Source organism: Gorilla gorilla, chromosome X (assembly GCF_029281585.2).
Source record: "Gorilla gorilla gorilla isolate KB3781 chromosome X, NHGRI_mGorGor1-v2.1_pri, whole genome shotgun sequence".
Lineage (NCBI taxonomy): Eukaryota > Metazoa > Chordata > Mammalia > Primates > Hominidae > Gorilla > Gorilla gorilla.
The window spans coordinates 122,483,034-122,508,149 of NC_073247.2; the positions used below are offsets into that span (position 1 = coordinate 122,483,034).

The window sequence follows — 25,116 nt, forward strand, 5'->3', positions numbered from 1 at the left end:
GGCTCTGCTCCTTCCTACTTATGTGACTTTGGGCAAATGAATTAACCTCTCTGTGCCTCAGTTTCCTTATTGCTAAAATGGAGACAATAATGCCTACCTTATAGGGTCGTGAAGATTAAATGAATTAGTATATGCAAAGCATTTAGAATTGTGCTTGGCACACTGTGTCAGCTAAATGTTAGCTGTTATTCCTAATCTCCTTTCTTCCCATTCTTTGCCTCCACTTCTTTTTCCTCCTTCCCCTCAAGGGTAGCTTACACATGGGGGAATACCCGGCTTAAGGGACTCCCACAAGTGTGCTGTGTATTTAACAAAGAAAAGGGCTTGGATCAAACAAACAAACAAACAAGCAAACAAAGCCTAGCAAAGATAACTGTATGCCTGCACATTGAAAAGGAATCATTTCATCTCTAAATCATTGGAAGACAGGGTCCTGGAGATATTTTAAAAAATGGCTAGAGAGATTTCTTCAGCTCACACCTTCTAAACTGGCTTAGAATTTCTCATAATTATGCTAGTCCTCTATTTCCAATTTTTTAAAAAAGGGTTTGCATCTTAATTAAAATCTCTTTTCTCTCTTGGCTAAAAATGAGGCTTGACAGGACAGATATCTGCTTCATTGGTAGGAGTACAATTTACAAAGCTATAAAGTGAAGTGTTAAAAATCCAAGTGCCCACTGAGCGTGGTGACTCATGCCTGTAATCTCAGCACTTTGGGAGGCTGAGGCGGGTAGATCACCTGAGGTAAGGAGTTTGAGACCAGCCTAGACAACATCGGGAAACCCCGTCTCTATTAAAAATACAAAAATTAGCCAGATGTGGTGAGCGCCTGTAGTCTCAGCTACTCGGGAGGCTGAGGCGGGAGGATCACTTGAACCCAGGAGGCAGAGGTTGCAGTGAGCTGAGATCATGCCACTGCACTCCAGCCTGGGCAACAGAGACTCTGTCTTAAAAAAAAAATCCAAGTACCCAAATAAAGTAGAGTCCTGTGCTACCACATCCATGAACTGAAAATAAAAAGCAGGACAGAGAGGGGAAAATCAATGACCTACCCATGTTGACTGTCTGGTCAACCTGAAAATGAAAAGCAGTCAGTTGTATACACTGCTCTTCCTTCTCATGTATCTTTTACCTCTGTTTGCACTGTCAGTCACAAACCAGGTTGATTTCTATAAATTGTTGGAGTCTAAGCTCATAGAGACTATTCTAATGTGAGTAATGGGCACATCCAATGGTGTTTCTGGGCAGCTATGGAATTCCTTGAAGGAGTTAGAAAGAATAAGGTTGAAGAAAGAATGGCTTTAACCTCCCATGAAGAAATAATTGCTCTGAAATGCTTCACTGGGAATTCCTTATTTTTATTATAGAAACAGATTCATATACACACAAAAAAGTCCTCCAATCCCAGAAACAGAATGGGGTATTATTGACCCTGACAGGACAACCCAGATGGCCGATTAGGAATCAGTGCTATTAATTTGTTAAACTCAATGTGAAAGTCAACGCTGTCCCATCCACTGTCTGAATGACTTTCTATTCAAGAAGAAATATTCTAGACGTAAGAAACATGCCAAGAAGGAACATGATGACCTTAGAGGGATGGGGTCCTGGGACAGTCAGCAAGTACGTGGGGATGAATTTTGAGCACAAGAGATGGAAAGAAAGCAAAAAAAATCTGGAACATTTCCATGGAAGGAGATCCAGTTGGGATTTAGAAGATGAGGAGAGGTAGGTGAGGATGGCAAATCTCTAAAATGGTCCCATACACATGAACATAAATGATTCACTTTTGAAAAGGTATTATTAATGACAGCGAGACTCTTCTATAGCTATGAAAATATCAGAGTATCTCAATACACAGTCGTCCCTCAGTATCTATGTGGAATTGGTTCCACGACCCCCCACAGATACCAAAATCCACAGATGCTCAAGTCCCTGATAAAAAATGGCATAGTGTTTGCATATAACTTACACACATACTCCCATATACTTTAAATAATCTCTAGATTACTTATAAAACTTAATACAATGTAAATGCTATGTAAATAGTCATTTTACTATATTGGTTTCTAAAATTTGTAATTTTTAGATTGTTGTACTGTTACTTTTAACGTGTTTTTAAAAATTATTTTCTATCTGCAGTTGGTTGAATCCATGGATGTGCAACCAGTGAATATAGAGGGCGGACTGTATTTTGAAGTTTAGGTGAGAACGTATAAACTCAAAAATTACTGAGTTAATTTTAATTTTTTTTATTTTATTGTGGTAAAGACACTTAACGAGATTTACCCTTTTAACAAACTTAAGTATACAATACTATATGGTTAACTATACACACACAATATTGTACTGCAGATCTTTAGAACTTGTTCACCTTGGAGGGGGAAGTGGGGAGTTGCTAATCAACAGGCATAAGGTTTCAGTTATACAAGATGAATTTTCATTTTTTAAAGTAGTGTTTCTCATTAACAATGTTTCTTTCCTATCATCATGACCAGGAGATGGTGGTGTTTCTGCAGAAAATGTGGGCCAAAACATAAACAACTTGAGACTAATTTGTGAGAATCTATATTTGGATTTGCTGTTATTTTCTTCAGTTTCCTTTGATTTTGAAAACTTTGAAAAACTGGTCAATTTTTATGATGTTTAAAATCAATGAAGTATCTCACATACCACTTCCCTGAAGATCCCGGATTCTAGCTGAGATGGGATCTGAGGTGCAATTTTGCTGCTCTTTCGGAAAGAGAAATCAAGTGTCTTAGGTAAAATGGCACTTATCTTGAACACTGACTAATCACTTTTAAACAATTGCTTCCAGTTTCATTTACCTTGAAGGAGTTAGCAGAAATATCAAAATTTCATAAAAAGCGACTTCCATTTTCTCCCTGGGCTCATTTGAGATATGTTGGATGAACAGGCTTGGGTTGAGCAAATTGTGAGTTCCACCATTTCTCCTGCCTCCCTACTGCATCTGTACTTGGAATGCTGTCAAGAGCTTTTTGTGACTGTGGCTCTTTTTGTATTAAATAAACCAGTCAGCATGATATATGATTAATATTATGCCAGGGGAAACAGGAAGACACAAAGCAATAACAGTGCAAGAATATATTTTTGAATGCTTATTTTTGAACCAGATTAAGTCCTGAAGGTGGTCAAAGAAGATCAGTGAGAACTAGAGTGATTAGGCAAAACTATTAGAAGAGGTGCAACTTCAACTGGACCCTTGAAAGATCAGTAGGATGCGAATAGGTAGAAGAGGAGTGGGGGCTATTCCAAGCTTGTGAAAAATAACAGTTTAAGTGAAGCACGTAACAGGAGGGAAGGTAGGAAGAAATATAGCATGTAACAGAACAAAGAGATCAGCCAGCCAGCCTAAAGGAGATGTGTGTATTGGTGTCAGAGAAATGAGGCTGGAAAGTAGGTTAAGGAAGGATCAGACTGTTTCACAGAGGGTCTTTAAAAACAAGCTGAAAAATTCAGATTGGATAATATGGTAAGAAATGGTAGCATGATCAAGTAGTTTCTCAAGAAGAAAATTCCTAGGCTGGGCTCATGTCTGTAATCCCAGCACTTTGGGAGGCCGAGGCAGGAGAACCATTTGTGACCAGGAGTTTGAGACCAGCCTGGGCAACATAGCGAGACCATGTCTTTAAAAAAAAAAATAGTTGGGCATGGTGGTGCACGCCTGTAGTCCCAGCTACTCAGGAGGCTGAGATAGAAGGATAGCTTGTAGTTTGAGGCTGCAGTGAGCTATAATTGTGCCAGTGCACTACAGCCTGGGTGACAGAGTGAGACCCTGTCTCTGAAAAACAGGAAACAGCCAAAAGAAAGAAGAGTAAAAGAAAATTCCTAGATTAGGATATTATGTAGCATGTATAATGTAGAAAGAACATTATAGACCCCTACAGCCTTGGGGAGGGACTGGATTCATGGTGGGATCAGAAGTTGGGGATCCCAGGAGTGTATGACTGCCACCAGTTATCTCCCTAATTTTTGAGCCAATCTTTCCTCACCCTGGAGTGCAGAGAACAAGGAGGGATGTGGTGCGAGTTGAGGCTGGAGAGACAGTCTCAGAAGTCTTCCTTCACCTCCCTGACTAGGTCAACCCCTCTCAATTATTGGCTTTTATAACAACTTTCCTTTGTGGCATGTGGCACAGTTGCAATTTTATAATTACTTATATCATGACGTGGTGTCTATCTTCCCTACTAAAACTCCATGAAGGCAGGTTCCATGTCCATTTTTGTTCACCATTGTATCTCTAGCACTGGTGCAGTGCCAGGCTCTTAGTGATTGCTTAACAATGTTTGCTGAATGAAAGAAAGTGGACATTTACACTCAAGACACTTTAAGCCTAGAGTGAGAGAAGGGTAAGTTAAGGCCTTGATGGGAAAACATGGGCAGTGTGGTAAGATACTCTCTTAGGAGTATCTGCACACAACAATGTGCCATGCAAGTCCCGTCTTCCCCTTTACTCCCCTGTACTAGCAGATATCCTTGTCATACTCCTATGAATGGGTCCCAACAGGTAGTATAGAAGTTAAGAGCTTATAACTCTGAAGCCAGACTGACCAGGTTAAAATTCTAGCTCTGCCACTTACTACCATTTGTCCTTGGACAAATCACTCAACTTTTCTGCCTTAGCTTCCGCATCTGTAGAATGGGGATATAAATAGTTGCTACTATTTTTGCGAGGATCAAATGAGCTATTCCACACATAAGTGCTTAGAACATTGTCTGGCACATTGTACGTGCTACATTTAGACACCATTTACTAAATGCATACTTGGCTTTCAATACAGTTAATACCTACCCCAAATACCTTTCCCTTGTCTAGAGTCCAAGTACATAGCCTTCCCTGTTGTTTTGGCAAGATGAGCAGGGGACAGGAAGTGGAAATGATCAATGGTGGAGGGAAGCTGGGTGTGGGTTTGGGTTTGAAGCCTGCCTTCCCAGAATGTGGCAGTAGTATAATCTCTGAAGAGATTTAAAAAAAAAAAAAAAACAACTTTTATTTTAGGTTTGAGGATACCTGTGAAAGTCTGTTACATAGGTAAACTCCTGTCATGAGGGTTTGTTGTACAGATTCTTTCCTGCTTCTCTCCCTCCTCTCACCCTCCATCCTCAAGAAGAACCCAGTGTCTGTTATTTCCTTCTTTGTGTTCGTAAGTTCTCATCATTTAGCTCCCACTTATAAGTGAGAACATGCAGTATTTGGGGAAAAAAAAGACACATGCACGCAAATGTTCATTGCAGCACTATTCACAATTCTGAAGACACAGAATCAACCTAAATGCCCATCAATGACAGATTGGATAAAGAAAATGTGGTATATATACACCATGGAATACTATGCAGCCATAAAAATGAATGAGAGCATGTCTTTTGCAGGAAGATAGATGGAGTTGGAGGCTATCATTCTTAGCAAACTAACACAGGATCTGAAGATATTTTTTCTTCTGATAAAATTTCCCTTAAGGTTCCAGTGGCTGTTTGCACTATGCTTCCAGTCCTAATGAGGTTTGCTGAAGTGCTAGCAATGACACACATTCCGCCAACGCTCTCCTTGACTGTCCCAGCCTCAAAGACACGTCTAGCCAACGAAGGCTAGGTCTGAGATTCAATCCGCGTCTAGGATTGCTGTCTGACCCAGGAAGAAAGACACACATTAGTGTTTGGGGACAGTGCAGAGAGGTTATTTCAATGCCCTTTATATGAAGGTTTGCAAGTTCAGCAGTCAAAAGATTATTTCTTCTTCAGTATTTGGCCTGCAGTCAGGGTGGCCAGCATAGGGGAGAGGTTTCTGGGTTCCCTGCTGTATGAGTAATACGCTTATATAAGATACAGTATTGTAAAAAAGTCATTTCCACGGGAAAAAATAACTAGGTGCTTCAAAAGTTAGAACTTCAAAGGAGTTTCAACCACATTATATACAGCTGAAAGATGCAAAGAAACTGGAGGCAATGAAAGAACAACAATTTTTATAAAAGTGTAGGATTTAGTCTTTATAAAGGAAGATGAAAGAAAATTGTGCATTTAGGCTGGATGAGAGGTTGCAAAGAAAGAACTTAATGAATTATCAAGTATATAAAGGGACAATACATGGCCAGTAATAACTAGCTTTTATCTGTTGCTTCTGAGGACATAAAAAAGAAAAGAAATTTAAATTGTAACAATAGAACAGTACATAAAATAGCTAGTTCCAGGATCTGTTACCACAAGAAGAACTAGAACTAAAGTTCTGCCTATGAAGATTACATTTTAAAAAGGCAAAACTATCAAAGATAGAGGAGAAGGTGCAATGATACTTAACTCGGGGGTAATAAATATAGTACTTACTACATAAAATATAATAATTATTACTTATAAACCAATAACTCTGTATTAGGCCATCTCCTAGCACTCTATGCCATCTCAGTTAATCTACACAACCCATTTCATACGAAGTAAGCATAATCTCCATTTTTACACCTGAGAAAACCAAGGTTTTGAGTGGTTAAATAGTTTGTCCAAGATAACAGCACTCGTAGGTGGTAGCCCTGCAATGTCAAATCTATGACCTTCTGGCTTCAGAGCCTCTGTCCTTTGCATTATACCGTATTGCCCCTAGGTTGCAGTGACATGTCTTTTCACTGTTGCCTTTCCTTTCTATTATCAATTGTTTTCTAGTTTAGATTTCACATATCCTTTTCCCCAAAGGGAATAATATCAGCCTAACAGCTGGATTATAGTGACCAACTGGTTATATTAGCAACCACATGTACACCTCTGCTCAGTATGGACTTTCTTTTGAGCCACACTGAAATTAAGTTGGGGCAAAGACAAGAAAGGAGGTGAGGAACAAAATATCCATCTTTCTTGACTGAAATGTAACAGCTACACTGTAGTACAGACATATACACACACACATTGTGAGAAACATGTATGGAAAGATCCAGGGCCTTACCAAAGCATAAATCAAATTAGGCTGTAACTAAATCCATATTGACTTATGAGGGCTGGTGCAAATAGCATATTAAAAGGGATGAGCATACACTGGTAGTCCAAACAAGGTCAGTCCTTCCAAAAAGCAATGTTAACTGTAGTTTCCTAAAGTGGTATGGGGGAAGAAAACAACTTGGAGATCAGGAATGAGACCAAGTAATTTCCTATTGACGAGGAATCAATGTATAGTCAACACCATCTACCACAGTCAATCAGTAATTCAGGGGGAAAAATGCACAACAACCATATTCTTTTTTGGTAGCACCTAATTCAAATCCTGACTAAATTTCTAGTAATCATTCCAATCTAGTGTGCATTCATTTAAAGAGCACCTACTCTGCCTGGCACAGTGGGAGAAATAAAGATAAATGAAAAAGAGTATCTGTCTTAAAGAGTTTATGCATTAATAGGGATGATAATAAATGGGCACAAATAATAAAAAACAGAAGTTGACAAGGTAATAAATGCTCCAGAAGAAGCACAGGTTAAGTGCTGAGGAGTCCTAGAGTAGAGACAAGTTTACTTCTAGTTTGCAGGATTTAAAAACATTTCATGGAAGAAGTGGCAATTAGGCTGGATTTTGAAGGATAAGCAGGATTTATGGGTGGAGAAATTAAGGATGGAAGTGGGAAGGCAGAAAAGAAAGGCCTTCCAACTACTACTTATCAAAATGCGACCTGAGGACGGCCTGCAATAGAATCTGAGGAAGCTGCATTTGTGCTAGGTCTTGAAGGACTAGCAGGATTTCCACAGGCAGGGATGGAGAAAAAGAATTTTCCAGAAAGAGGAAACATTTTCTCCATCCCACCTGTACATGTGCAGTTGTTACTTAGACAGCCCTTTTGTCTCCTTTTCATCCCAGTTTCTTATCATGAAATGGCCACCACTCATTCATCCCAAATTGGTTGCCATATGGTCGGACTTAGATGCTTTAACCAATCCGGAACTGAAATTGGTTGCTTTTCCACTGGTTCACTCAGGTTTCAGAATTTTAATGTGCTCAATTTAAGTGCACTAAACTCAGATTTTTTAAAACAAATCCATGGTTCCAGGTTATCTACATGGTCTCAGGAATGGTTTCTCAAAGTGACAGTCCACAGACCACCATTCTGCATCAGAATGAACGATGGGGTCTGCTTAAATGCAGATTCCTGGGTCCCACTCCAAGGCCACTAAATCAGAATCTCTGCAGGTGTGATCCAGGAATCTGAACTTCAACAAGTTCTCTGAGCAACTCTGAAGCACACTAAAGTGTGAGAAACATTGACAGGAAGAGGACTGAGCAAAGGTGAAAAGGTAAGAGAGCACAGGAACAATGCAGTGGGCCCTGAGGTGCATGAATGGAAGAATATTGACCTATAAAGGTAACTTGAGGTTAGACCATGAAAGGTCTTCACTATCAGAGTCGGGGGTTGACATGTATTTGAGTGGCGACAGGGAGTCATCCCTTTCAGTGGCAGAACACTGTGGTTAGAGCCTGAAATATGGAGCCAGGCTGCCAGGATTCAAATCTTAGCTCCTCAACTCACTAGCTACCTGACCTTGGATAAGATTCTTAACCTCTCTCTGCCTCAGTTTCCTCATCCATAAAACAGGGAGAACAATAGTACTCCTCACATAGGGTTGTCATGAGATTAAGTGAGTTCATATCTGTAAAATGCTTAGTTAGAACTGGGACTGACATATAGTAAGTCCAAATACATGTTGGGATAAAAATTTTTGAACAGGGGTGTAACATGGTGAAGGATTGCTTTTTGGAAGATTAAAATGGCAGTAATGTATAGGAGTCACCTACACATCCCCCACCAGCAAATCCTATAATATTTTTCCTCTAACTCAGTGGTTCACAACCTTAGCTGCATATTGGAATCACATCCTCCTCCTCCTGATCTGGTATAAATCTACCAAGGTAATTCCAATATGCACCCATAGTTGAGAACCAAGGCTCCAAATGTATTTCAAATTTGTCCACTTTTAATTATTGGGTCCTCAGTATATACAAGACACTGTGCCAGGTCCTTCTCTTATATTATCTCATTGAAATCTCACAAACATCTTGAAGGTAGGAGCTAACATTATCCTCACTTTAAAGATTGGTAGAAAGGTTGAATAAGGTCATTCAACTACAAAGTAGCAAGGCTGGGATTAGAACCAAGGCAGTTTGGCTCCAAAGGCTCCACTCTGAACCACTACTGTGTTCTCAGTCCAAGCACCCTTTTTCTCACACTGGAAAGAGTACTACCCTAACCATCTTGCTAGTCTCTCCACTTGCATTATTGCCTCCCTCCAGCCTAGTCTGGAAATAATAGCCAGTGAGATCTTTTAATACGTTAATTGGATCACTTCATACTCTTTCTTACAACCTTCCAATAGCTTCCCAATGTATTAAAAATGGAAATCCAAAATCCTTCCCATGGCCTTCAGAATCCTGCATGGTCTAATTCCTAGTTACCTCTTCAGCCTCATCCCATGTCAGTTTCAACCACAATCACTACATTTCAGCTACACTGGTCCTTAGGCTCTTTGAATGCTCTAAGCTCTTCCCTGCCTGGGGCCTTTGAACTTTCTTTTCTCTCTACTTAGAATGTTCTTCTTTGGGATCTTTGCATGGGTGACTTCTTTTTATCTTTCAGGTCTCAGCTTAAATGTCACCTTCTCAGAGAGGCCTTCCTGACAACTCAACCTAAATAAACTACTTATTTTTAATCTCAGTCCTATGTTTATTTTCTGCATAGTACTTGCATTGTCTGTATTTCCACGTTTGCTTATTATTTGTCTTTTCTGGTGAGTTCCATAAGAGCAAAGAACATATCTTGGCTGCTATGTATGCTATATATATTGTTGTGTAGGTTGTGTGCTGCAAAAGGATGCCACAGCTACAAAGGTGCATTCCCTGGGATTTTCTGAAAAATGGCAATAAAGTATCTTATGTAAGGGAATCCTTTTTGTAACTCACATAAAGATGCCATATGGTCTAGCACCACCCTATATATCTACTGTATTTATCAATATAAATACCCCAATTCTAGCACAATGCTGAGCATACAGTAGATGGTCAAAAAATATGTTGACTGGATAGAAGGAAAAAGGACAAAATTAGGATATTGCCAGTGGGAAAGTGTGAAAAGGGAGAGATACAGATAACTGCTGAAAGATTTGGTAATCTGAGAAGAGGTAACAAAGGAGAAATTAAAGGGGATTACACTTGATCCCAGGAACCTAGAGAAAAAACTGGTGCCATTATAAAAAAATAAAACCTAAAGAAAAAAAGACTGATGTGAGAAGACAATTCAATTTTGAATATAATTTGAGAAAATGCTTTCTGTTTTGCTTTTATTGAGTTTGTCACCATCTTATTATGGGGTTTAAAAAGTATACCTAAATTTGCCCTGCACAGTCTTCAAAATGGCCACATCAATTCCTTGCAAGGTCCATTCTTCCTTCTAACGCTATGAATGAAAATAGTCTGTGTTTTATGATACAATAATTTAAGGGCCAAGCTAGAAGGGATTAAGGATGGAGAAATAAATATATTCACTTTCACATTTGATGACTCTTTCCCATCCTCCCCTGAAGCACAGCACTCCATCCTGTAGTTTTTTTTTTTAAAGGCTGTGGCCTTTAAAATCAATGCTTTATTTATTTTTCCCTTTGTTGATTAAACCACCTTTAAAAACTAAGGCTACCATAAAAATTACCTTTCCCTAGGACATTAGACAGGTAGTTTCCTCCTTTCTAAATTCTACTACGCAGGATAGCAGCACCCAGGGGTCTTGGGATATAACACACCTACCTCTGCATACCCGGCAGCAGGAATCTGGAACAGAGACTGGGAAGGCACAGGTTAATTTGGGGCAAGTCTTGAGACCACAATACACGTTTCCCTCCTGCCAAGGAGAAACAGAATTAAGATAAGAAGCATCTAGGATAAGTGTAAAGGCTTCACTTAATACCTGAGATAGAGTAGGGACTCAAAACATGGCATGTCCTTCCCCCCAGCTCTCCCATCGTCAGTTCTCGGTACTTCCTACATTTTATTACGCATTATTTTTTTTCTCCTACAATTCCTCCATGCCAGAGACTAAGCCACAGAAAAGTTAGCAATCCTAGTCGAGCATCACGGTCTAAGGTGGTACAAAGTAGTCTGTCAGGGATGCCATGAGCCTCTGAACCATGAATTATAGTCTTGTTTCTTTCTTCTCTGTTCATGGTATCCTTGGTCCCCCAGCTGGATTGGGGGTTTAAAGGAATGAAGATTTATTTCATAGCTTCCATTTGTAATATTCACTAGACTCTCCCTTCCAAACCAAAGGAACAAGCTCTCTGGGGTAATACAAAACTATACAAGATGATCTGATGGCCACAGCTCAGTCTAGCACAAGGCAAGGGAGAGGATAAAATTTACTTGCTGGTTACATCTGTCTTTGAAATACTCTTGATTTCCTAAATTTCTATCTTTCAAATGTTATTCCTTAAACCTTGTTCTTAGTTCTTAGAAGCACATTCTTTTGGGGCTAGAATGATTCCTGGAAGGCCATTAAGAAAGTAAGGCCACACGAAAATTCTCCTAAACTACTGAGATACTATATTCTTACTAAAAGTCCTAAAGGGAAGAGATTCTATAGCTTCCCTTGACAATCCAGTGCTTAATGCCACTTGCAGGCAGAAAAGTTGTTACTACATCTAACTTCATTCCTTCCTGCTTCAGTTTAAACACTCATTTTACTCCATTTTCTAGTTCTATCGATTATATTCTCTGGACTACATATTAGATAAGATATAATTAGTATACGTTGTTTGTAAAGTAAATGCAGTTCTTCTGACAAGTAATGTCCTGGTAGTCATCATGACCAAACATTTATAGAGAGTTTTCTCATTGCAGGGCACTAGGAATTAACTGGTTAGTAAAATACTTCAGATATGGGAACTAACAGACAACTCATTTTCTTGTTAATTGGAGTGAGTGGCCCTAGATAGTCAAAGTGACTTTTCCACCCATAGCATTCCCAAAGCTTCAAATAATTGTGAGTCCTTCAGATGAAGGCTTTGGTGGTATAATTATTATGAAAAGGAGCGCTGATCAACACAAACAGCTCACCTTTGCCCATTTAAGCAGTCCTACAGCTTTAAGACTGGGATATGATTGGGCCTGAGCCCTTCAACAGAGTTGTTCAGGGTGGGTGAAGATCAGGGAGTTTGGATTGTCAAGGAGGCTTATGATTTAATGCAAGTCATGTTTTATTCAAACACCTTACAGTGAAGGCACAAATGAAAGTACAAGTACAGAGGAAGCTCTTGTATTTGAGTAGGGCCTAGCAGGAACGTTAAGATGTAGGGTCTTACCGAACAGCTGCACTGGGTGCATTGATTGGGTTGCCGATTCTGAAAGAGCCCTTCAGCTACGAACAGCTCTCCATGTTGGTAAGTTGTCCCATTGTACTCGCAAGACTTGCTGGTCACCTTATTGTTCACTGGGGGTAAGGAGTCTTCTAGAACAGGGTGGAGAAAAACCACACTGAGTATTGGCATCATTGAAAAGAATTTCATAAATCCCAACAGCAGACGGGGCTGTACTACATAGAGGGAGTTTTAAGACAGTCCCCACTCCAGTGGCCAATGATTTTGAATAATGTTAAAACAGCCAGACAAGTACAGCAGCTGACATTATGATCTATCCATCCATCCATCCATCCATCCATCCATCCATCCATCCATCCATTCTTTTATTTGTTGACCATTTACTGAGCACCTACTATGTGCCGGGAATTGTAATATGTGTTAGAGAGGGATCAGAGAACATGGACAAGGTCCCTGCCTAGATGGAGCTAATATTCCTAGATGAATAAGATATTATCTTTCCTGAAAGGAAGGAGTCCATGCTATCTCATTTAATGTTTTCCCCTGGTTGCTTCAGAAGGGGATCCATCTATTATACAGCCCTGGTAACTTTATTCCCTCCCACATTTATTTATTTAGAGACTGAGTCTCACTCTGTTGCCCAGGCTGGAGTGCATGGTGCGAGCTCTGCTCACTACAACCTCTGCCTCCTGGGTTCAAGCGATTCTCGTGCCTCAGCCTCCCAAGTAGCTGGGACTACAGGTGCCTGCCACCACGCCTGGCTATTTTTTTTTTTTAAGTAGAGATAGGGTTTCACCATGTTGACCAGGCTGGTCTCAAACTCCTGACCTCAATTGATCCGCCTGCCCCATCTTCCCAAAGTGCTGGGATTACAGGCGTGAGCCATGGCGCCCGGCCACCGCCTACATTTTAAATCACTTTTGTGCTTATCTGTTTGTTCCAGGCTCTGTGGTTTTGCTTTTTTTTAATCCCTCCACCGAGACTGCCCACTCCCTGACTCTTTTCCACCCATTGAAGTCCTATCTGATCTTGAAGATTCAGCTTATGCCCCCTTTCCTCCACGAAGCATTCTCTAAATAACTCCAGCCACAATCTGGATCTCTCAAGGCATCTAATGTCTGAAGCACACAATATGACATTTGAATATTATTGAAACTCATATTTGTGAATTATAGTAACCCAGCAGACCATTTACAAAGAGATTTCACATATATTATTACAATGGAGCTTCATAACAACCCTGTGAATCAAGTAGGGTAAATTCTTACCTTCATTTTCATTTGAGGAAAATAGGATTGCTGAGGTTATGTGAATTATTTGAAGTCACAAAGCTAGTGAGTGGTGAAAAAAGGAATTGAAACCAACAAAAGATACAACCAGAGCTTGGAAAGTGCCTGCCATGAGACAGTGGAAGGAGAGAAATCAGGGGAGCTGTGTGTTTCATTAGGGAGGGGCTTAGAGAGTTGAACCATCCTTTCTTTCCATCAGTCAAAACTGTAATGAATATGAGTCTATTTTATGGTGGGTAAGTTATACCTCAATACAACTGTTTTAAAAAAAAACAGAATGGGCCTGGCGCGGTGGCTCATGCCTGTAATCCCAGCACTTTGGGAGGCCGAGGCGGGCGGATCATGAGGTCAGAAGATTGAGACCATCCTGGCTAACACAGTGAAACCCCGTCTCTACTAAAAAATACAAAAAATTAGCCAGGCATGGTGGTGAGTGCCTGCAGTCCCAGCTAATCGGGAGGCTGAGGCAGGAGAATGGCGTGAACTTGGGAGGCAGAGCTTGCAGTGAGCCATGATCACGCCACTGCACTCCAGCCTGGGCGACAGAGCGAGACTCCATCTCAAAAAACAAACAAACAGACAAACAAACAAACAAACAAAAAGAATGAAATTATTCTCAGTATGTAGTGAAAATGATAAGGCTAACAATAATAACATCCATAATAATAATAATAATACACGAATAGATACCATTTATCAAGCCCTAGCTATGTGCCAGGCAGGAATGAGTGCTTTTACATACATAATCTCATTGGCTCTTACTAATAATGTTCTGATGTAGACATTATGATTATGCCCATTTTGCAGATGAGGAAACTAAGGCTTAAGAGATTAATTGACTTGCCCAAGGTGACACAACTTGCAAGTGGCAGCACTAAGATATAACTTGATGTCTGACTGATTCTAGAACCTTCCCTCATAACCACTATCAAAAAGAGTGCCAATCACTTCAAACCTATAATAAGGAAGGGACCATTTAATTAAAAACCAAAACCCAAACCACTAGAACATGAAGGCTATGCTGTCCCTAATGTTGTGGCCTAAAATAACCAGAAAACAGACAATGCACTTCTTTTGGCTTCAGTGATTTGGGTAACTAACTCAATTCTATACTTTGCTATATAAGTCGATCTAACATCAATTTCTGAGTAATTCACTCTTAGGGTGTTAACTACTTATTAATGACCCTTTACAGGATATAAAGAAAGTTCCTTACTTTTGCCTTATAAAGACAGCCTTAGCTCCTAGAAAGAGTTTAACTCATACTAATTAACTCTGTCTGGGCTAAGAGGCCCTGCCCCTGCCCACAAGCGTATACAATCAGACGGCTGCAGCTGGCAGACATGAGTGAAACCCATCAGAGAAAGGACAGAAGCAGGCCCATTTGCCCCCTTGGCTCTAATTATTCCAAATCTCAGCATTTTGTGGTGAAGGAGAACTACAGTGACCTACAAAATAATATTTGTCATGGCTCTTATGGGAGCTGGCAGATGTTTGGAATACCAAACAAACAACAACAACAAAAAAGAAGTTTGGAATTATTTTGCCTCAAAAGAATGTGGCTTGATTTTTGAACCGGGCCTTCTACCAAGGAATCAATGGCAAGGCAACTGCAGGGTGAGATTTTCCAGTGGAAGAATGATCTTGAGAATCTTCCTTGCAATAGTCTTCTGAGTAACCTGGCACTGGAGTCTATTATTCTACTCAACAGGAGATAGGGAGAAAGAGAAAGAGAGGAAGACACAGTAGAATCAAAGAAAAAGAAACCAATTATGGTCATGCTTAAGGCTAGTTTTATGCAATAAAATTCTTAACATCTCATTCTTATTTCATTCTTCCAACACCGTTAATGGTGTGTATCTCGGGGGTGGGGGGGGGGGCGAATTACTGAAAATGAGGCTACTAGTACTCCAAAAGATTTGTCCCATGTCACACAGCTGTTTAACAAGAGAGCCAACTCAGAAATATAGCTTTCCTGCTTTCAAATTTGTGCTCTTCACAGAATGGGTGTTAAAGCTTCAGAGCAGGATCACTGAGTCACAATCCCAACTCAATGGTACCGACTCCCCACAATCTTGTACAAGGCACTTTACCTCTTTAAGCTTCAATATTTCTAGGAATGCGATATGGACTCAAATCTCCCCTTGCATCTTTAGAGGGCCAAGACAGCAAGCTTCCTAACTGCAGAAGGAAGAAAAACCACCTCATATTTTACCTTCTCCTCTCCCAGATTTTCCAAGGTGGCTGGGCTAGTAACCAACTATCCTTGGAACACATTCAGTGTTCCTGACTGAAAACTAGCAGAAAATCAGTTCAAAGCAAACCTGGCTACAGGGCCCCTCAGGGAATGCTACAATAGGAATGACCAGGCTGCGTAGCTTCTAACCTCCCCATCTCTTCTGTTTCCAGTCAAATTCCCACCTAGCACTAAGAGGAGGACTGGAAAAAAAACCATTGTAGGGTGAGCAGACAAGCACTAAGCCATGTGACCACAGATGTGTTGGGAAAGAGGAGGTTTCTTCTCCCCAAGTGAGGGATGATCTCATATGTAAGCAGAACTATGATTTCCGGGATGCTCAGAAAATACCCCCTTATCCCAAATGTCTCTTACCACCTTTTCTCACACTGATGCTTAAAATGCCACTATTGGAAGTCCATTCCTCTAGGTTAAATGGCTGCCTTTTGCAATCAGATTTTGTAATCCCAAGACTTCTATGAGAGGGTACACTTACACCTTGTCACTAACTAACACCTCAGTGTGAATAACTGCCACAGGCCTTTTTTTTTTGTCCTTCAGAGCAACTGGCAAATTTTACCAAGAAGCCTGTGGTTCCACTTCACTTCTTTTTGTACGTCTTCCCTCCTCTCCTGGTGTTACCCTTCTTCCCACACTCTGGAACCAAGTCCTCATGCTGACTGCTCTCTTCCCCACTCTCCCGACCCTATAAAATGATCATTTCCATAGTAGGACAGTTCTTGGATAGTCAGAAAAGCAGCTTGTATGTCAGGAGACAAATCTGCTCCCAGTGTTATAAATACAAACCTCCCCAGAGCTTTCAGAGATCAGTTGCTAATCTCCTTGACGCCAAGCCATCTTTTCTTTTGCCATTGCTGCCATTACTTTGGTTCCTACTTTTCTTCTGATGGCTGAGCCTGATTCTAGCATTTCTTTGGTTCTCTGTCATTCTACTGATAGAGTCCTAGAACATCTGCAGGCTATTGGGAGGTGGGTGGAGAAGGGACATGGAAATGAAGGTAAAGGCTAGAAAGAAGAGGTTATATTCCCTTTAATTGCCCATGACACACAGAGAGACATACACATCCAACAAAGTAAAACTACATCATCTAAAGGGCTTTACCCCAGGTCTCAGAAATATATGGGAAGAGAGAATGACAAAAAGGCCATGAAAGAAAACCCTAGAATAGGATGCTGTTTCTATGTGCGTATCTCACAGTGATGCAAGAGAAAATAACTGAGCCTGGTCTCTGGGGTCTGCAAACATTGGTCTCTGGGGTCCCAGCTGCTATGATCTGAATATTTGTGTGCCTCTGAAATTCATATGTTGAAATCGTAACCCCCAAGGTGATGGCTTTTAGGAGGTGGGGCCTTTGGGAGGTGATTAAGTTATAAGGGCAACATCCTCATGAATGAGATTAGTGCTTTTATTAGAAGAGGCCTGTGGGAGCTTGTTCGCCCCTTCTACTATATAGGCTCACAGGGAGAAGGTATCATCTCTGAACCAGAAGCCAAGCTCTCACCAGAAAACAAATCTTATGGTACCTTGATCTTGGATTTCCACCTTCCAGAACTGTGAGAAATAAACTTCTGTTGTTTATAAGCTACTCAGTTTGTGGTGTTTTGTCATACCAGTTCAAACAGACTAAGACACCAGCTTTGGCATGTCTTGGTTCTGTGATCTTAGGAAGGCTTGAGTATGCCTTCTACTTTACATGGCTGTGAGGTTCAGTGATAATTAATTTTAAAAAGCCCAAAGGTATCTGGTACATAACATTCACAATAAATGGTAGATGATCTTGCTCTAGAAAGAGGTCACAGAGAGGAAAGCAGTAAAGTTGAAGAATATGAAGGAATTTTCCCAATTTCCATAGATGATAACTAATTGAAAGGCATTTGCTTTGCACTGATGTGTATGGTAGGTGCTATGGAGACATGAGTCAAAACACTATTTCTCTCTTGTTTTCTTATTCATTCAACAAGCACTTGTGGAGGTCTTTGACTATACCTGGCACTAATAGATCCTTGACTATACATTGACAATACCTGGCATTATGTTACCTTAAAGCTACAAAGATAAATAGGACATTCCTCTGACTTCAAGTAAAATCCTGCTTTCATTGGAGGGGAAGGCACAAAAAGGTGTTAAATGATAATGTATTTAAATAACACATAAAGGTTCATAATGGAAGAGAGGTCAAATAATCACAAATTGCCAATGTTAAGTGGGGAGGAGTATCAACTGCATCAATAAGGATTCAGGCTAGATACTAAAAAAGATTCCTTGCTGAAAGAGTTATTAGAAACTGAAACCACAGGCCAACTAGGCATGTAGGGAAATTATTTTCAAACTAGGTTCTGTGCTGCTTTAGGATTCTTCAGAGGTACTTGAGGGATGTGAAAAAAAAAATCCCTTCCCCATTTCTACTCCAACAGAATACCTCTTACTTTGTTAGTGAATGTGTTTTTATTAGCTTTTTTTAATTTCATTTGAAGAAAGAGTTTGCTGCCATAAGACACTGTAAAACACTGGAATAGAATCTCTTCACATATTTGCTGTTTGGGGATTAAAATCCTATTTGTCCCTAATATATAAAGAGCTTCTATAAATTGACAAGAAACAGATTCATAACCCAATGGTAAAAATGGAAAAAGGATATAAATAGACAGTTGACAGAAATGGAACTACAAGTGGCCCTTAGACATGAAAAAATCAACCTCATTCATTAGAGAAATATAAATTAAAACTGCAATGAAATACCATTTTTCTTAGCAGATTTAGAAAAATCCAAAAGTTTGAATAAAACACTCTCTTGGTAAGTCTGTGAAGACTTGATTAAAACATGATGAAGGGCAATTTAGCAATATCTGTTCATTTAAAAATACATATATATTTGACCCAACAATCCTATTTTTAAGAATTCATTCTACAGATATACTTGCACATGTGTGAAACATATAAAAATTATTCATTGCAGCACTGTTTGTAATGGCTGAATATGGAAACAACTTCTATGTCCATTGATAGAAATCTGGTTAAATAAATGATGGCTCATTATTATAACAAAATATTATGTAGTTCTATAAAAGAATAAGTTCTCTGTGCACTAATACAGAAAGATATATTATTAAATGATGAAAATAAGGGGTAAAATGATGTGCACAATAGACTACCTTTTATGTAAATGAAAAAATATTTTTAAAATATATATATATTCATATTTGCTTACATTTTCATAAAAATCTGGAAAGATATATAACTACTAAAAGTTATGGGGGGGAACTACATGTTGTAGGGAGAAGATAAGAATTGGGTGAGTGTGGGACAGGGGTGAATAAGATATTCTATTGCATTCTTTTATATGTATACCTAGATATATAATCATATATACATGTACATATACATATGCATTCATATTCTTGAATGATATAAATGTATTCCTCATTAAATTTGAAGACTACGTTTGAAAAAACTTCTACTTGAAGGCCGTAGACTAGACTAGGTGAACATTTTGGGTCCCTTCCAACCATAGAAAATCAATCCTACAAAGCTGGTCATCAGAAGCCCGGCTGTATTCCTACTAGTGGGAGAGATCCTAGCTATGACTTTGTGTTCCCAGTCTTATTCCAATAATGGGTTCTCTCCACCGACATCATTGAGCCCGTCCATCTGGGCAAAGTGGAGGTTGTTACATTGCTTTCTTAAACAATGTTAAAGTAATTGTGTAAATCTGAGCTGGCTTTTAGTCCTTGGCCCAAATGGAAGGAACACAGACAAATAAGGTTGCTAGTGGGAAATCACCCATGGCCTTCTACCAGAGCACTGCTGTAATGGAGGGAGGAGCAGCTGGGAGCTAGCTGCATCTCAGTCAGGCAAAGTAAGAGCATACATCCAGGATGCAACACATCTTGCAGGATGAATGTATCAAAAACAGTGGGCTGGGCACAGTGGCTCACACCTCTAATCCCAGCACTTTGGGAGGCGAGGGCAGTGGATCACCTGAGGTCAGGAGTTCGAGTCCAGCCTAGTCAACATGGTGAAACCCCGTTTCTACAAAAAATTAGCCAGGCGTGGTGGCGGGAGCCTGTTATCCCAGCTACTCTGGAGGCTGAGGCAGGAGAATCGCTTGAACCTGGGAGGTGGAAGTTGCAGTGAGCTGAGCTTGCGCCACTGCACTCCAGCCTGGGCAACAAGAGCAAATCTCTATCTCAAAACAAAAACAAAAACAAAGAAGAGTGGGTGTCTGCAGCCTCCCCCCACCTCCAAAAAGTAACAATGCTCATATTCTGAGGCTATGTGAATTCAGACGACATTTTCCTTGGGATGCTCCCTGAGATCAGAGGTACTGCTTCAAATGGGTCCATCAGTTGAATCAATGATGCCTACCTTTAGATTTCTTTTTTTTTTCAGCACTTCAACTGCCATCACTTCTTTTTCCCCTGGGCCTCTTGATGTGACGACTTAACTAGATCTGCTTTCCTCGGGTAGAGTCCAACGATTTCTAGATTTTCCCCAAACTCTCCTCCCCCATAAAAACTTAACTCTCCTGTGGCCCATCACATTGAGGTCATGTTGGCAGGCCTTAATACTAATCCCGTTAAGTAATTCATACTGAAATGAAAATGGTAGATAATGTTTTAAAACAGGGTCCTTTTCTAGATAATTATATTGTAACATAGGCCTTTGATGTTTTATTCATAATGAGGCTGTAGAGCACAGGGTAAAGAGTGTGAAACTTTCTAGAACTTAAGACCTGAATGAGGGAACTTGCTGAAAACGCAGCTTCCAAGACCTGTCCTAGCGAGAGGAGAAGCCTTACTTCAGAGTGTCCCATTTGGATTCAAATTAAAGCTCCATTGCTAATTATTGCTTATTAGCTGAGCAAATTCTTAGCATCTCTGAGTCTCAGTTTCTCCATCTATAAAATTGGGATGATAATGGTACCTACCTCATAGGTTGTTGGGATGATCAAACAAGGTAAGACATAATCTGTTCAACATAGTACCAGGAACATACTAATGCCCAATAAATGCAATTGTTGTTCTTTTACTACTAGCTATAAATGATAGGGTTTCTGGAGGGCAGAAAGCAGGCTGGTAGGGAAAGAGATGTGGGGCTACTTAACCCTTACAGTGGCCACCCTCTTACCACACTGGCAGACCCTGCCTCTGTATAAGGCTTATGCTGAACTCCAAAGTAGCAGTGACATTTACTTTTCAATCAGTGTTATATACTGTAAATTTTAGAAATTCTCAACACCTGTAGTGTAATGACAAGGTTTGTTTTTACCCCTGTGCAGTCTTTCACAGCCCTGTAGAACTTCTCAAAAATTGTCAGATCCCAAGTGGTAACTAGAGATTCACTTCTGAGCCATCACATCCACTAAGAATCCTTTTATGCCCTAGCTCCTGGGCAAACACCATCTGCCCCATTTTCCCGTCTCAGTGGGAAGACCGTCAGGTGTGACTTAGCCAAGCAGTTGCTTTCTAGCCAGAGCCATTTGCCAAACACATAGACTCTACTTTGGACTTATTAAGCACCCCAGACAGGTGGATTTACGCTCAGAAGGGTCACAAATGTATTTGTGATTATGAGTAGTCCTAAAGGGCATGGAATAGAGAGAAAAAGTGAACTCCTTGACCAACACTCCGATTGTATTTTATTTTATTATTATTATTTTTAGAGTTGGGGTCTCACTCTGTTGCCCAGGCTGGAGTGCAGCGGTGTGATCATGGCTCATTGCAGCCTCAAAGTCCTGGGATCAACTGATCTTGTTGCCTCAGCCTCCTGAGGTGCTAGGATTACAGGCTTGAACTGCCATGGCTCCCACCGTATTTTAACCATCATTTCCAGTGTCCTCTCCTGCAACATGTTTTCCAGAATTGCTAAACAAAAGTAATTGTTGATTGGTTTGACTTTCATGTTTGTTTTAGGTCACTACTGAAGGTGCTTTTCAGAAAGGATTTAATATTTTTTAGTTTAGGAAGCCTCTCCATTTCCCCCTTCATACATCCTTTGGCCTCCCACCCTTCATTGCCCAGCTCTTGTCTTGCCTTTTCAAGAAAACTTCACTTGATTACTTCTGCACTTGATGGTCTCTTTGTGGGAAGGGAAAGCAATCAATAGAGCAGATTGCTTCTGCGATGGTAGAGCTTCCAAAGGTGGCAAGTTCACCATGTCCCTAAACTCTCTTCCTCTCCACCCTGCCAGAATGCCTGATATGCCCCCAGATTCAATCATTAGTTAGAGAAGGGCCCTATCTTTCCCAGAGGTTTAATATCTTCACAGTGATGAATGCACAAGACTGGAACTATTCCCCAGTAAAGAGAAAGGCACTGTTGGGGGGAATCCTACAATGAGATAATATTTCACATCCACTAGTATGGCTATAATAAAAAAGACAATAATAACAAGGGTTAGCAAGTAGGTGGAGAAATTGGAACCCTTATACAGTGCTGGTGAGAATGTAAAAAAAATTAATAATAGTACAGCTGCTTTGGAAGATAATCTAGCAGTCTCTCAAAAAGTTGAGCATAGAGTTACCAATATAAGCCACCAATTCCACTCCCAGGTATATACACAAAAAAATTGAAAGAAGGAACTGAAACAGATACGTGTATATGAAAGTTTATAGCAGCATTATTCATAATAGTTAAAAGGTGGAAACAATGCAAATGTCCATCAGTAGATGAATCGATGAACAAAATATGGTATGTCCATAAAATGTAATATTATTGTTATAATGGATGAAACTTGAAAAATTCTGCTAAGTGAAAAAAAGGCCAGTGACAAAACACCACATACTGTATAATTCCATTTACATTAAATGTCCAAAATAGGCAAATCCATAGAGAAAGAATAACACTGGATGCCAGGAGCTGGGGGAAGGGGAGAATGGGAGTGACTACTAGTAGGTATGGGATTCTTTTAGAGATGACGAAAATATTCTGGAGTTAGATAGTGGTGATGGATGCAACATCTTGTAAATATACTAAAACCAACTTTACAACATAAAAGGGTGAATTTTACAGTATGTAAACCTCAGTATGAGGTATGTATACCTCAGTAAAGCGTTACCAAAAAAAAAATAACCTCCAAACGTTATACAATACAAACACAAAGACTGGGTATCAGAGTGGAGCGGGCCGGAAAAAAATGAAGGTGTTTTGCAGGTGATAGGCAGGTGAAGAAGAGAAAGGTAAATTAAAAAGAAAGGGAGAATCACAAATGGGTAGAGGGAGTCAATCTCAAGTCATAATTTTGCCTAGTGTCCCCAGCCGTGGTGTATCCACTTTGGGAGATGGAGTGGGTCAGCCAGACAGCTCAGCTAAAGGAGGGGGTGATGGGGGGAAGATTTTCCTGCTTAAAAGCTTCCAGGAGACTCTGTGGGACCACACCTTCAACAAGACTAGTGGCCTCCCTACTTCTACCCTTGGCCCAACCCCCAGTGAGGTCCCAGGCCAGGAAATTCTTGTAGCAGATTCAACGGATCACTCTGCAGCTAAACAGACAGACACAACACTCTGTCCCAACCAAGAAGGTGCCGAGTGAGAGGAAACAGTCATCTGCTGCTCCAGCTGGCGAGAAGAGAGTGGAAGAGGGCGCTGAAAGCTCACATCCTAGTCTAATCCCAGCTCTCCCCCTCCTCATCCGGACCCCATCTGCAGGCTGTTTTTCATCCCACTTCCGTCAATGTTTCAGCTGCTGTCAGTCAGTAGCTGACCCTGCCTGAATATGCCATCTTGTCAGACAGATGGCTAGGAAGGATGGCTTGAGGAGAGAGTGTGCAAGAAAGGGCCATGTCTCTGTGAAGCAAACAGTGCTTGCAAATGGCATAGATTTGGGGGTTTTTTGGGGGGCAGGGGGAGGGCCCATGTATTCTTAGCTAAGTTGTACTATTTGCTTGCTGTGTGATGGAACTATTATCACTTTGCATCTCTAGGCTTCAGTTTCTAAAGAACTTTCTGTGTGGATATGTGTATGTGTGTGTCAGAGGTAATCATTTCACCTGCTTCTCTTTCACAGGGATATATTAAAAAGAACAAAAATGATTATGTTTTTCAAAAAGATTCAGGGAGTAAAGAAGCAACATACAACAAAGTCAACTGATTATGATTATCTCCTGCTTACCAAATGCATTCTATCTGAAGGCAAAAAGAGATGATAATTTTGTCTGCTTTGATGGCCCAGTGTCCAGAATTACTACATCCCATAGAAGTTAGAAAAAGTCCCTTCAGCTTGCGATGTGCTGCCTTACAGGTAGCAACTCTAGTCTTGCAGTGTCAGTCACCTGCTTGTGAGTAAGCATACCCCAAAGACTGGAGTTCCATGTACGGACCCACACCACAGCATGGCCCAGCCAGGGTCATGAAGTTCATGTCAAAGATGTATCCCCTGAGGATGTGCCACTTGGCTAAAGAATGCTCTACCTCTGACTGGCCAATTCTGCCCTGACTCATGCTAGCCCCAACTGCCCCCACAGACTACTCTTTGCTTACTCATATCCAGCCCCCAGGGCCCATCAAACACACTCTGATTTTCTGCAGCAACTCTCATGGTCTGCCTGTCTGTATCCTACCATCTAGCACCTAATATAAAGTGTGCCGCTTTTTAAGTGATCAATAGGTGCAAAGGAGACAGGGTCTATGCCTTCTACTTCTCTATCTCCTGCTGGCTCTAGCATTAGAACACAGCATGCTGGCTGGGCGCAGTGGCTCATGACTGTAATCCCAGCACTTTGGGAGGCCGAGGTGGGTGGATCACCTGAGGTCAGGAGTTCGAGACCAGCCTGGCCAACATGGTGAAACCCTGTCTCTACTAAAAATACGAAAATTAGCCTGGTGTAGTGGCAGGTGCCTGTAATCTCAGCTAGTCAGGAGGCTAAGGCAGGATCATTGGTTGAGCCCAGGAGGCGGAGGTTGCATTGAGCCGAGATTGCACTGCTGCAGTGCACAGCCTGTGCTGTAGATCGCACAGCTTGGGCAACAAGAGCAAGACTCTGTCTCAAAAAAAAAAAAAAAAAAAAAAAAAAAAAGAACAGAGCATGGCAAGAAGGAAAAAATATTCAAATAGTGATACATGCTAATTTTAAGAGTCTGGTATTAATTTCATTAACATATAAATATGCATATCTAGAGGCAAGGTGATTCTTCATTTAAGGGCAGATAGCTGGAGAGAAATAAGTATGATTTTCAAAAGTGATTCAGAAGTGAGTTACAGAATCTATTTCTTCTGGGAAAAGGGTCTGT

General features: G+C 40.6%; 1 protein-coding gene across 10 annotated transcripts in view; it reads right to left on the reverse strand.

The window, feature by feature from the left end:
• Positions 1–25,116, reverse strand: part of CHRDL1 (chordin like 1) — a 122,596-nt gene that overhangs the window by 34,829 nt on the left and 62,651 nt on the right. For 6 of the 10 annotated variants that reach the window (XM_063703210.1, XM_063703209.1, XM_019019793.4 and 3 more), the window contains 2 exons: positions 12,328–12,473; positions 10,778–10,871 (listed from right to left, as the gene is read on the reverse strand). In XM_063703210.1, coding sequence (XP_063559280.1) covers positions 10,778–10,871; positions 12,328–12,473 — 240 coding nt within the window. The remainder of the gene's footprint in view (positions 1–10,777; positions 10,872–12,327; positions 12,474–25,116) is intronic. The other 4 variants (XM_019019790.4, XM_031006104.3, XM_063703211.1 and 1 more) reach the window with 1 other exon arrangement.